This window comes from Camellia sinensis, chromosome 4 (genome assembly GCF_055761805.1).
Source record: "Camellia sinensis isolate YWXY chromosome 4, ASM5576180v1, whole genome shotgun sequence".
NCBI classification, from domain to species: Eukaryota; Viridiplantae; Streptophyta; class Magnoliopsida; order Ericales; family Theaceae; genus Camellia; species Camellia sinensis.
Genome location: NC_138964.1, coordinates 197616032 through 197629082, shown reverse-complemented (window position 1 = coordinate 197629082; position 13051 = coordinate 197616032). Strand labels below are relative to the sequence as shown.

The following is a 13051-nucleotide window of genomic DNA, read 5'->3' as shown; positions in this document are numbered from 1 at the left end:
AATTCCGTGATATTACTTACTGTGGAGAGATAAATTTTGAATGACAACACTCGGCTGAGATGTCACCGAAGTGTCAGTAGAGGTGTCACGTGTCCTGATCTTGATGCCGAAATGATTTTGACTAGGCCGGGATTATCTGCGAAGAAATTGGAATCCGGGGTAAGCGGATAAGGGACAAGAGTCCTAGAATGGGAATGGACTTCAGTTTGAATAAAGATAAGACTTTTAAAGAGTTTATTCTAATCCTACTGGGAGTCCAAGATTAGCAGTAATCCTAAGTCCATTGAAGCTAAGCTTCTATTGGGACTAAGTTTGTGTTGGTTATAAAAGATAGACACCCTCATGGGTCTAAGATATGCTTTTTATGCTCTGAATAATGAGTTAAGTACTTTTGCTATCTTTGAGAGATAACTGACTTGACGGCCGGAGTGCCCTCGGGTGGACGAACCACCGCCGGAATCTCTTCTTTATGTGACAGGTTGTTCGGGCTTAATCTATTCTGATAGTATTCTCCAACTGAGTGTTTGATTGGCAGTGTGGTGGAAAATTAACATTCACACTTACCAACTACTAATAATTTTTTCTCAAAAAATATCTTAGAATTCTAATTATAGAACTTTAATCACAGTTTTAATAAATTAACAGTAAGGGGTTGTTTGGGGTGTCCTAAATAAGTGTGCTTTTTGTCTTTTTGAACTAAAAAATTGAGGAAGAAAATATAGATGTTTGAGTTAACTTTTTGACTTTTTATGAAAAAATATGTAATAAAAAATTGTAAAAATTGATTTGTAAGAGAAAATTAGAATTGGGAGTTGTGCAGCCGTAATTGTTGACTTTTGGTGAATAGTGTTAACATTTTAACTTTTTAATTTATTCTGAACTTGCCAAACTTGACCTAAATCTCATCCACTAATTACATGATGTATGTATCTTATTTTTTTATTTTATTTTATTTCCTGACACGTCGGTGGAGCTCTGCTTAGAACTCAGAGCTCTTTTCCTCCAACACTTTCCTACATACGATCATGGAAGAGAGTTGGTCATCAAAAGCCGTTATTCGTTGTTCTATTGGTTCTCAAAAAGAGGTGGTTATTATTAAAAGCTGATTTTGGTTTTCAATTTTAGAGAATCAAACTATTCATTATGTTTGATCAAAGCTATTCTTTATAGGGAAATACTCCCATCTACAATGTTTGATAAAATTACATAAATTTTTATAAATTAATATAATTAATTACATAAAAATATATAAATTAAACACAAATTTATGTAAATTTACATAATTATGTAATTTTTTTGTTGAATTAACTTGTTTTTATAAAATTACTTATGTAAATTCATAAAAATTTATATAATTTTATATAGAATTAATATAGTGTGCAATGTACTTCCAAAAATTTTCCTTTGGAACAAAGCAACATGGCTAAATTATTCTTGTCCATTATGTTGGGCCATTTTTTACTTTGATTCTTTAAGTTTTTTTTTCTTTCTATTTTTTTTATTTATTTTGATCCTTTATGTTTTTTTTAATTTATATTTAAAATTAATTTATGTTCAAAATTAGATAAAAAAATATTACGTTAGCTATCACATGACATAAAAATATATTATTATATTAAAATTTAGGTTTGTGTAAAAAGTGTGAATTATATATAATATAATATTAGACATGGCCAATGCCTAATATAATATTTTTATATAATAGAAAGTGTGAATTCTATATAATATAATATTTTTATATCACGTGATTATCAATGTGTTATTTTCTGTATAATTTTAGACATATGAGTTAACTTTTGTAAAAAATTGTAAAATCTTTAAATATAAAGAGCCGAAATGAAAAGAAAAAAAAAAAACCCTTAAAGGGTGAAAGTGAAAAAATGGCCAAACATAAAGGGGAAGTGTAATTTACCAAAAGAACATAATATAATAATGTTGTTTTCACTAATGAAGTTATAATGTTATGTTTATAAATTGCAATTAATTAAGGAAAATGTTAAAACCATCCTTTAAGACTGTTGTCACAATATTTGATTATCATGTTAGCTAAAATCTATAAAATTCACTAAGAGGTTATAAAGACTCTCCACCCTCTTCAATTTGTTATTAAATATAGAAAAATGCTTGGGAGCACTAATTAGTGCTCCCACTAATTAGGTGGCAGTGAGTCCTGTCATTAATGAGTGATGTTTTGGTCTTGGAGTTGTATTTTATTTTTATTTTTTTTACTTTTTTAATGTATTAGTGCTATTAGTGGTGATGTTTTTAGTGGGATGAATCATTGTTGTTAAATATAATTCACTAAGAGGTTATAAAGACTCTCCACCCTCTTCAATTTGTTATTAAAATAACAAAATATCCAATGTATACGTGGGAAAATATAAAATTTGGTACAATAAAATATCATTTACAATTGGAAAATTTTCTATAATAGAAAATTTAAGATCAACACTGAATCATAATAGACTCAACCTCAATTGGTGTAAAGGATGAGATTATTTTAATCTTATCCTTTATAAAAAAAGAATCAAAATAAGTTGAAAAGAAAGAAGAAAACTCTCTTACATTGCTCATGTAATGTGATATCATCCTTCTGTTTGGCTACTTGTAATGCCAACACTAGGTCCAAACCAAGCAATAGAATAATTTTCCATCCTTGCTCCAAAGATGCAAATTTTCTCGGCAAATGAAATTTCTTACTCGTCAGTTTGATTTTGTGGGATGTTAAAAAGTCTTTTTACTCTGCGAATCAATATTCGACATACTGGGCATGTCCTGCTTTCCTCATCCATAATCCTACATTAACCAATTTTTTTGTAAGATATATATATACATATGTGACACAAAAATTTTCATTTCAAAATTCATCAATATTTCATTTTGATTACTATTTCAATCATTAAAAATTATGTCTCGAGATTGTCTTGTCTGGAAATTTCCACTTGATCTTAGACATATGGACTATAGGAGCAATATATATATATATATATATTGATAACTTAGGGTGTTCGGGTTATTTTGCACGCACCTTGACTAATTCTTAGAGGACCAATTCCATTGTCCACTAGGGGGTCCATTTAAAACCAGAGTAAAGCCCCGTATGGACTGGTCCAACACAAAAATTGATAGCACTTAAGAGGTTTTAAACGTGAAATTTAGAGAGGAGCAAACTCTTAAGTCTCATGCCTAAACCACTAGGCAAAAAGAAAACAAAAAAAAAAGAATACAAAACGAGGACTATAGGAGCAATATCTCTAACCATGTTCCATATTAATTTCATAAATTTTAGTTAAAAAGTAAATTCTCTATTCTAGGAAACCATCTTTTTATAAAATTTATCCAACAATACTCTTTATTTATTCTCTATAATTTTGAAATATTTAATTGCCTATTAATTTGGAACATAAGAAAAAGAAAAAGAGAGAGAGAGAGGGATGAAAGGTGAAATAAATAATTTTTTTAATTTTATTTAAGGAAACAAAGCATGCTAGTTAACTTTATAGTCTGTGGGGGCTTTTCCTTTTGGGAAAGTTATTCGAGCTCTTTTCATGGTCTAAAATTCTTCAAAATTGGAGAAAATATTTAAGGGTAAATTACAAACATATCCTCTGAGATTTATTTAAATTATAAATTACTTTCTGTGCTTCTAAAAATTATATTATGCTCCTTGTATGAGAGGGTTCAAGAATGTAGTTTAAAAAATTCAAAGATCTTCGAAGATCTTTGAAAAACACTCAAAAGATGATAGAAATAAGAGATTGAGTAAAGAAGAAGATAAAGTAGTTAAAGAGAGAATAATGACAAGACTCTTCCATAGATCTCCCGCTTTCACTTTCAAGATAAATAATGGAGCAGAGAAATTAGTTCTTTCTCAAAAGTTGTCTCTCCAAAATCCATCCCTTGTAAAGTTATGGGTGGATGCTATTTATAGGCACCTCATGATGTAGGATGGAGCTCATGTGCAAGGCACATGAGAAATATTCTCTCTAACCATTTTGTCTGAGAAAGTGATCTCTCTAAGGATGAAGAAAACCCCGAAGAGGAGATCAACCTCTCGGCGAACCCTTATTCTTAGCCACATCTAACCAATGATCTTCAATCATTCCAAAGGGTCAGGGGTAGTCCTAGAGGATGCCCTGCTGCAGAAATGGCAGGGGTAGTTCAGGAGAACGCCCTGCCGCAAATATTGCCGAGTTTCAAGGACCCCCTAGATCGTGCCATCTTAACCAGGTTATAAGCTAGTTTAACCGCAGAGTGAATTTATCTCCACTCACCATCCTCGGGATCGGGTCCTTTGTTTAGACTCCGTCATGCCCATGGTTCTGGTACATAGATTCTAGAAAGCTCCAAACCTGCAAGTGTTCTGAGACTCATTAGCGGAGCGACTTATAGATTACGCTCAAATCCGTTCAAAGCCAAGTATTTCGAATCTCTAGGTTCGTGAATCCGAATCATTTTAAGTTTGAGCTCAAATATGTCTCTAGATTCGTGGTTCCGAACTCTTTCAAGACTAAGCCAATACCTTGAAGAATGGATCTCCTTCGAGGGTTTCATCTCTTCTGAAAACAATGGTTAACCTCTTCGAACGCCCATATGATCTGAGCTTCCTCGAATGGGCTTGTTGGACTCTCTTTAGAGATATATACTTGATGGGTCTTCCTCGACCCAATTTGTTGGCTTTCTTATGGGCCCGTTCAATAGAATTCACTTGCCCTATTTGGCAATAATTTCTCCAAGCTCACCAATTTTTGGACTTTTCGATTGGGCTTCAATTATGCTCAATTAATTTAGTGGGCTCAAGTTAACCCCTCATACACCTCCTAAGATTTCTAATTTCATAACAAATGAGCCCTTTTATTAATAAATTATCAAGTTAATTAACAATTTTTAATAATGTTAAAATTTTGTTTCAATTAATAATTAAGATAATTTTATTATTATATAGGTAAACAGTTAGAAATTTCACCTTTTCAATTAATTCTATTTAAAAAAAAAAAATCTGACAGAGTGGTATTTGTAATTTTTCAAACCACAGGGACAATTCATATTTTAAGCAAATCTCAGGAGGTGTATTTGTAATTTACCCAACATTTAATAGGTCTGTCCTATATTTTCTGTGGTGTATGTATGCAATTGTATAAGCTCATATAATTAGGTGCCGTTTGGTAACACTTACGTTTTTAGTTTTCTGTTTATATTTACAAAAATTTTAAAAATTCAAATAAAAACTTATTTGGTAAAATTTTTGATTTATAAATTAGTAGTCTCAGTTTATAAATTTGGCCAAAAAATGAAAACATAAAAAACGTGTTTCCATTTTGAGTTTTCAGTTTTTTTTTTTTTTTACCACCCAACACTAGCCACCACCCGCCACCATTTTCCACCACCATCTTCTGCCGCCACCACCCACCACCCACCACTCACCTGCTACTCACCACCCACCCCTCGCCACCACCCACCACTCACCTGCTACTCACCACCCATCCCTCGCCACCACCCACCACCCACCACCCACCACCCGCTACTACCATCCACCGCCCGCCACCTACTTGCCACCACTACTCGTCACCCATCTGCCACCACTATCCACCTCTCGCCACCCACTACCACCAGCCATCTATCACCCACCCACCACCATCACCAACCCGCCACCCACCTGCCACTACCAGCCACCACTACCCACTCGTTACCACCTACCACCCGCGCACCGTTACCCACCCACCCACCACTACCTGCCACCATCCTCCATCCGCCACCCACTTGCCACCACCACCACCACCCACTCGCTACCACCCACCACCGTCACTCACCCACTCATCCACCATCACCCACCTGCCACCACCCGCCATTCGCCATCCACCAGCCACCACCCGCCACTACCACCACCACCACCACCACCACCACCACCACCACCACCCTCTCGCTACCACCCACCACCCACCACCCGCCACCGTCACCGTCATCGTCACCGTCACCCACTCATCCACCCACCACCACCCACCATCACCTGCCATCCGCCACCCACTTGCCGCTACCACCCGTCAACACCACCCACTCGCTACCACCCACCACCCGCCCCCGTCACCCACCTACCCACTCACCCACCACCACCAGCTACCCACCACCCACCGTCACCACTTTCCACCACCGTTTTCCGCCGCCACTTGCCATTTTTCACTCTTTTTTATATTTTTAAATTTTTTTAAACATTTTGTCAATTACCAAACGTGTTTGTACTTTATGTTTTTCTAAAAATAAACAAAAATCAGTTTATAAATTTTTTGTAAATATAAACTGAAAACGTAAACGTTACCAAACACACCCTTAATGTTTCATATTATTTCTCGTATATTTTGAACAAAGTAATTAAGTATTCTTTTGTAATAAGATGGGCAGACAGTCATGTGATAGGATTTGGGGTGATTGTTGTGCATGGATGCATAGCAATCACTGTTGTGTAGCCAGATGGGCTCATTTTGGGGTTCATTTCGATAATTCAAACCGTTTACATTTTAGAATACATTAAGTAGAATATACCTGTAAAAAATCAAGTTAATCAGATATCGTTTACCTTTCATCTACTCACATTTGTATTCATTTTAATATTTTAAATGACAATTGTTATTTATTTTTGTAGATACAAATGTGAGTAGATGAATGGGTAAATAATATCCGATTAACTTGATTTTTTACAAATATGTTCTACTTGATGTATTCTAAAATGTGAACGATTTAGATTATTAAAATGAATTTCTAAATGGACTCATTTGACTGTATAACAGTGACTGCTGTACAACCTGCACAACAGTCACCCCAAATCTCATGTAAGATGGCAGACTTACCAGATAACTTCTCACAAAGTAGCTGAAAAACAAGTTTAGGGAAGCTATTAGAGTTGCTCTAAAGATTTGAAATTATAATATAGTTCTCTATTTATGTGAAAGTTTTAAATTTGTAAGACTATTTAAATATTGGATTTTTGAAAAGAAAATAAAATAGCTTACCTTCGGTCAATTGGTTGTACCCATTGGTTTCACAGGGAGAGATTATAGGAAAAAAAAGAAAAAAGAAAAAAGAAAAAAAGAAAAGAAGTCCACTTTTAAATAAACACAAAACAAAACGAAGACGAGGAATGTTTTTGTAAATATTTCATTACTTTTATTTTTAAAAATATGAAACCCAAAAATTTAAACGACAATGCTACGTAACTCAAATTTTGTGACTCAAAAGTGGCTCAAATGGCCAAAACGACGTCGTTTTGAATACAGAACAACATAAAAATGGCTAAAATGACGTCGTTTTGGCCATTTGAGCCACTTTTGAACCACAAAATTTGAGTTACAAGACATTTTCCAAATTTAAAAACAAAAACAAAGGCATAAGCAAGAGCACTATACCTGTGGGCACAAACATGGCAGGTAGCACAGTGACCACAAGGAACAAAGAAGCAATTCCGTGGCTCTTCATAGCAAATTATGCATATTTTCCCATCATACAATTCATCCGAGGAATTGCCATTGGACTTTCTTTTTCCATCTTTTTCTACATCTTCTTTTTCGCATGTTCCGTACGAGAATGAAATTGGGGCCTCCTTTGGTAGCAAATGATTAGTTTCAGATGTGGTCGTGTTTTCTATAATGAAGTCATTTCCATAGTCCCCCAGGTATTTGATGATCAGAGTGACCACAATCACGAGCACAGCTGCATTACGTTTTATCAGCATGATCAACGGTGTACAAAAACAGAGCACAGTTCAATTTACCCATTCTATCTACGCCACCTAACCAAACATGGCATATAAAATGATTGATAGCGAAACTAATCATATAATTGGATACAATCATTTTATATGAGGTGGGTTCTATCTCTTTGTGATTCTTATGTCCATCTGGGATGTTTGTGTTTGGTTACGTGTAGCCCGGCTTACCCCTTGAGCCATCAAAGCATGTGCTTTTAGTCTACAAATTTTAAGTATGTTTACTTTCAATTTTTTAATTCAATTTTTTAAAAATTAAGTTTTTTATTTTTAGTGAATATTTTTAAAATTTTAAATAATTTTTAATTTTTATTTTCTGAGATACGTCTTACTTAGATGTATAAAAATTTAAAAAATCAATAAATACTCAAGAATATAAAAAATGTACTGAATTCTCATTTTTTTTTCATTTTATATATTTTTGGTATTTAATGAATTTTCTAAATATTTTTTTTACAAATATTATACTTTTTAAGTGTATTTATATTATTAGGTGTATCTAAAAATTAAAAAAGTTGCTTAGAATATTAAAAAAATTCAGTAAAAATAAAAAATACAAAAAATAAATTTTTTTAATTTTTTGAAAAGTGAATTCCGAAAATTCAAACAAAACAAGCTGAACAAGATTCCAAATTTTCAAAAATTATAGTTAAGGCCTATAAAATATTTTCATTCTTTTATTAAAAAAAAAAAGGTTCTACCCATTAAGAAAGAAGGCCTAAAATTGTTATATCGTATTAGTAGTATTATACAAATAAATATTTTTTTACTAGTTTCTTTTACTAAAAGTGAAATAAATCTACAATATGAGTAATGATATGCAAATTAACAAATTTTACAAATGTTTCTTGCTCTTTGATGTGACATCTTTCTTATAAATTGATGAGAAATTTGATAATGAGACAATATAATTTTTAAAGAATTTTCAGAATTAATTGAAGTACTAAACCATGTAAAAAAATAAAAAATAAAAAATAAAAAATTGGCCCTTTCCAAATACATGTATTGTTAACAAAATGGCATAAAAGAGTGGGTTAACTTACTATTAATTCAAACAAATATATTAACAAAACTTGATATGAAAATTTAACTGGTAATTTTGTATATCAAAGTCTTAGAAAAATAAGTTTTAAATAATATTTTTATAATAATATTAAAAATTTGTAAAAAATCTCATTTTAACTTCTTGATTTAAGCCTCAATTTATCTTGAGCCAGCCTTGGTTATGAGTTGGTTTATGTATGAAAGTGATTTTGCTATGAATGAAATGGATAGACATAAGATCAATTTCCAAAAGCTATGAAAGCAGATAGAATTGCATCAATTAGAATTAGTTTGGGGCAAGTTGAAAGTTAATAATTGAAAAATAGAATTTAAGCTGCTTATTTCAGCTATGGCTTTAGTTTGGGGACACAATAGTTGAAAGTCAACAGGTGAAATTTAAGCTATTTCACTATTATTTTAGAGTCTTTGTCAAAGTATTTAATGCAATTTTTACTTAGCAAAAAAATAAAAAAAGTTAAAAAAGAGCAATAAATAAATAAATAAATAAATGATTTTAAATTCTATTTTTTGAACGGAATCCAAATCATATCTCCCTTAAAAAATAAATGATTTTAAATTCTATCTCAATTAGCCAAACCAAGTGGAATCCAAATCACATGTCCCTTCAATACTAGTTTCTTTATCCCCTTAAATTTATGTGTTTACAAAATCATTTATTTATTTATTTATTTTTGACATGGATGGTGGAGTCATTCAGTACTCATGAAAATGATTCCACAAGATGGTTGTGATTGATGAATATTGTGAAATTCATCATTTTATTTTGGTTATTGGTAAATAATATGAAGGGTGACATTTTGTTATTGGTTTGTAACATGTTTCGGTTAACCACCAGATAATTGTGATTGATGAATATTATGGGATTTATGATTTTATGTTGACTATTGATGAATAATATAAGGAGTGACATTGAGTTATTAGTTTTAGAATATTCTAATATAAAAATAACTCTAAATTAAAGGTTTGGTACATCTTCAAGTAACTTACCTAAAATTGAGACATATAAAACCATACGAATCACAAAAAAAAGTGCAAGGTACGATTCACCGTGGTCATCCTGCAACCATTTAGATAGAAAAACACTTCACTAATCTTATTATATATATATGGTTCAAAAAAAAAAAAAATCTTATTATATATATATATATATATAGAGAGAGAGAGAGAGAGAGAGAGAGAGAGAGAGAGAGAGAGAGAGAGAGAGACTTCAACATGCATCTATTCAAGAAAAGGGGTTGATATGAGAACAATTATGGTGCCTTACTTGATTGGACTTGAACAAGATGGCATATTGGGTGCTGAACATTTGAAGTCTGAGTGAACTGTGTCTGTCAATTGTGGAAGACAATTTCATGAATCTGTTTCTGTCCTGCATTCTTGCTCTACTATTGCAGATTGAATTAATTGCTGAAAATAAATAAAGCATCATGAAAGCAGGGGCAAAAACAGGGGCCAAATTTTGGACACCATTTGTGATTTTTTATTTTTATTTTTTCAAAACAAAAAGTTACTTCTCACTTTCTTTATGTTGCAAATGCAAGTTAGAACAAGGTACCTTGAATTTGAAATAAAGTTCCAAGCTCAGTTAGTTTCTTCCCAACCCATTCAAGAAGTCCCCCAGTACTAAAAAACTCAGTCCCAGACCCAGTAGAGAAATACTAAAAAAAGAAAAGAAAATTGTCACAATGCAGGTAATTTTTCAGAAGAAAATGCAAGTAGAGTAAGAAGAATTGCTGAATGCAGCAATGGAGGAGAGTGAAATGAAGGAAAGCAACAGAGACTATGGTTTGTTGAAACCATGAAGAATGCATATGTATGGTGGTGGAGTGATATATAGACAAGAGAATATTAGGCAAGTTTGTGATGTTTTGTATTCAATATCTGGAAACTCAACTAACCCCCACACAATTTTGAAGAGTCTTTTCTTGTCTGGTGTATGTAACTAACTTGAATTTCAGTTTTGCGAGAAAGCAGAGGAGAATTGCATTTCTTTGTTTGAATGGTAGATACGTATGCTATTAGTTCGGTTGGGGCTTTGTCCCAAGAAGTACAGTTATTATAGTTGAGATTGACCCCTCCCTCCCTACCTAACAAAGTAGAATGACGGTTGTGGAGGCTGGGCCTCCAAGCTAAGCTCTATGGAATATCGATTTATTAGTATTATAAATTTAGAAATTATTTGAAAATATTAATATGTGGTTTAAATTTATTTTTATATATAATCTTATTATATACATTTTCAATTTCTAGTATACTATCATTCTTGACATAAATTTGAGACCCAAAAAATCAGTATTTGGCTAATCCAATCATCACAATTGTACTGAAAACTCTAGACCTACCTCGCTTTGAGGTGTTTTGGAAGTTTGGCTTTTAGCCACTTTTTTAGATTTGAGGCGAATGTCAAAAGTTGGTTTTTTTGTATTTTTTTTCATTTGGAAAGTTGGTTTTTAGCCACTGATGAAATTACAATTCTACCTCTCATGGGTTAAAATGTGCTACATGGGTGAAGTTGTAAATATTTTAAATTCAATGGGATAATTTGGTTATTTTATTGTGATTTGATATGATAAACAAATATTAATCAAAAAAGTCAAAAGTAACTTTTTACCAACTTCTCAAATTATTTGTCTAAAAAAGCCAAAAACTTGGTTAAAGCCCAAAAGCCATTTTTTTACCATCTTCCCAAAATAGGCCTTTGTCAATCACGACGTCCTTCTCTCATTCTTCCATTCTCCCATTCTTCTTCATCTCTCGTTCTCAAATCTAGGAGAAGAAATAGTCAAGATCTCCCAATCTAAGATTTCAAAGCTGGTGATTACAACTAAGGTTGTGTTTAGTTTAAGGATTTGAGGAGAAATTTGAAAAGGAAAAAAAAAAATGATGAAATATAAATAAAATATATTTATATTTTACTGAATTTCACATATATATTTTTTTTCTTTTTAAATTTTTACCCAAATCCTTAAACCAACCAGTCAACGATTTCTAAGGTGTAAGGTTTTCAGCTAGTAGAAAAGAGAAAGATGAAATGAGTGGCGTGTGTAAGACTTTAATAGTAATTTTAATTTGGATAAAATAGTAATCATATATATATATATATATTTGGGTGAAAGCAGTGCCTGCAAAGCAAATAGTCTAATCTATGCGGTAAATAGAGGCTCTTAATTTGAAATAAGTTATTTTGTTTTGAATAAATAATTTTTTTTAAAATTTTGTATTCAATTTTTAATGAATGTTATTAATTGAATTAAATTGACACAATATGAAATAAAAAGAAAAATTGATATAATTAAAAATACATAAATTAAATTGACACAAGAGATAAATTACTAAGACTATAGTATAATTTACCTTTTCTGGGGTTACAAAATCAATCGATTAAAATTGTCAGGTAGTTTTGATTTTTTCTGTTTTTTTGGTGTATATCTTACATTAATCATAAATCTTATTGTTATCATTATTTTATAAAATATTATTCATGCAATCACAGACTTGGCCCAGCACTGAGTCTGGGCTTGTCGTGGCCCAGGTTTTTAGACTGAAAATGTCGGAGTATCTCAATCTACATATCTAAATATGGGCCGGTAACTAATGTCTAGCGTCCAAAGAAGGGTGTTGCTATTCGAAGTATGTGCTTGTGGAAAATAAAAATAAAAATAAAAATAAAAGTGTGTTCCTTTTTAAATAATTCATTACTTCAACGTGAAATGTTTTTATAAAAAAAAAATATATTTTTTGTTGTTTGATTAAATAAAAAATAAGTAAAATATTATAATTTTCAAAATAATTCACTATTAAAAATTTTGTAAGTTAATTTTTACGAAGTTCACTCACAACTTGACTATTTCAGCGCATATATCTTTTCAAAAGTGAAATGATGGCTTCTTCATAGACTTTCTGCCTAGTGCATACGATGGAAATTTTTTATTTTAAGTGTCAATCAAATATCAGAAATAAAAAAATAATTTTGTGTAAAATTAATTTACATAAAAAAAAATTTATAGCGAAACAGATGAAGCTATTTTTATGTACAAATATCTTTTCAAATTTGGGCAAAAATACCCCTATTATAAAATTTGGATGAAAACGACACTTGCTATCATGTAAACAAAAAGTGGTGGGATTAATTGATATAATTAAAATATCAAAGATTAAATTAACACAATAAAAATATTAAGGACCAAAATGATATATAACACATACTTTAAAAGCTAAAAATATATTTTA

General features: G+C 31.6%; 1 protein-coding gene across 7 annotated transcripts; it reads right to left on the bottom strand.

The window, feature by feature from the left end:
• Positions 1–2386: 2386 nt before the first annotated feature.
• LOC114302811 (E3 ubiquitin-protein ligase APD1) lies at positions 2387–10709 on the bottom strand. 7 transcript variants are annotated; one of them, XR_014328200.1, is made up of 6 exons: positions 10377–10706; positions 10086–10228; positions 9809–9878; positions 7398–7701; positions 4275–4352; positions 2387–2796 (listed from the first exon to the last, which is right to left on the bottom strand). XR_014328200.1 is itself a non-coding variant. In XM_028247888.2 (5 exons), the coding sequence occupies exons 1-5, from the start codon at positions 10248–10250 to the stop codon at positions 2785–2787; spliced, it is 573 nt and encodes a 190-aa protein (XP_028103689.2). In that variant the 5' UTR covers positions 10251–10709; the 3' UTR covers positions 2387–2784. The 7 variants fall into 7 exon arrangements, 5 of the variants coding, with proteins under 5 accessions (XP_028103689.2, XP_028103688.2, XP_028103690.2 ...); XR_003643526.2 differs by having other exon boundaries at positions 10086–10708; XM_028247888.2 differs by lacking the exon at positions 4275–4352 and adding an exon at positions 6843–6864 and having other exon boundaries at positions 10086–10709.
• Between the last annotated feature and the right edge of the window lie 2342 nt (positions 10710–13051).

What these genes read in the sequence shown, in the direction of transcription:
- LOC114302811 (XM_028247885.2), bottom strand. Translation starts at nt 10,250, where the DNA reads ATGATGCTTTATTTATTTTCAGCAATTAATTCAATCTGCAATAGTAGA. An exon ending in TTTATATGTCTCAATTTTAG is followed by an intron (nt 7,702 to 9,808) that starts GTAAGTTACTTG and finishes AACGTAATGCAG; the next exon opens with CTGTGCTCGTGATTGTGGTC. An exon ending in TGCCATGTTTGTGCCCACAG is followed by an intron (nt 2,797 to 7,397) that starts GTATAGTGCTCT and finishes TGGTTAATGTAG; the next exon opens with GATTATGGATGAGGAAAGCA.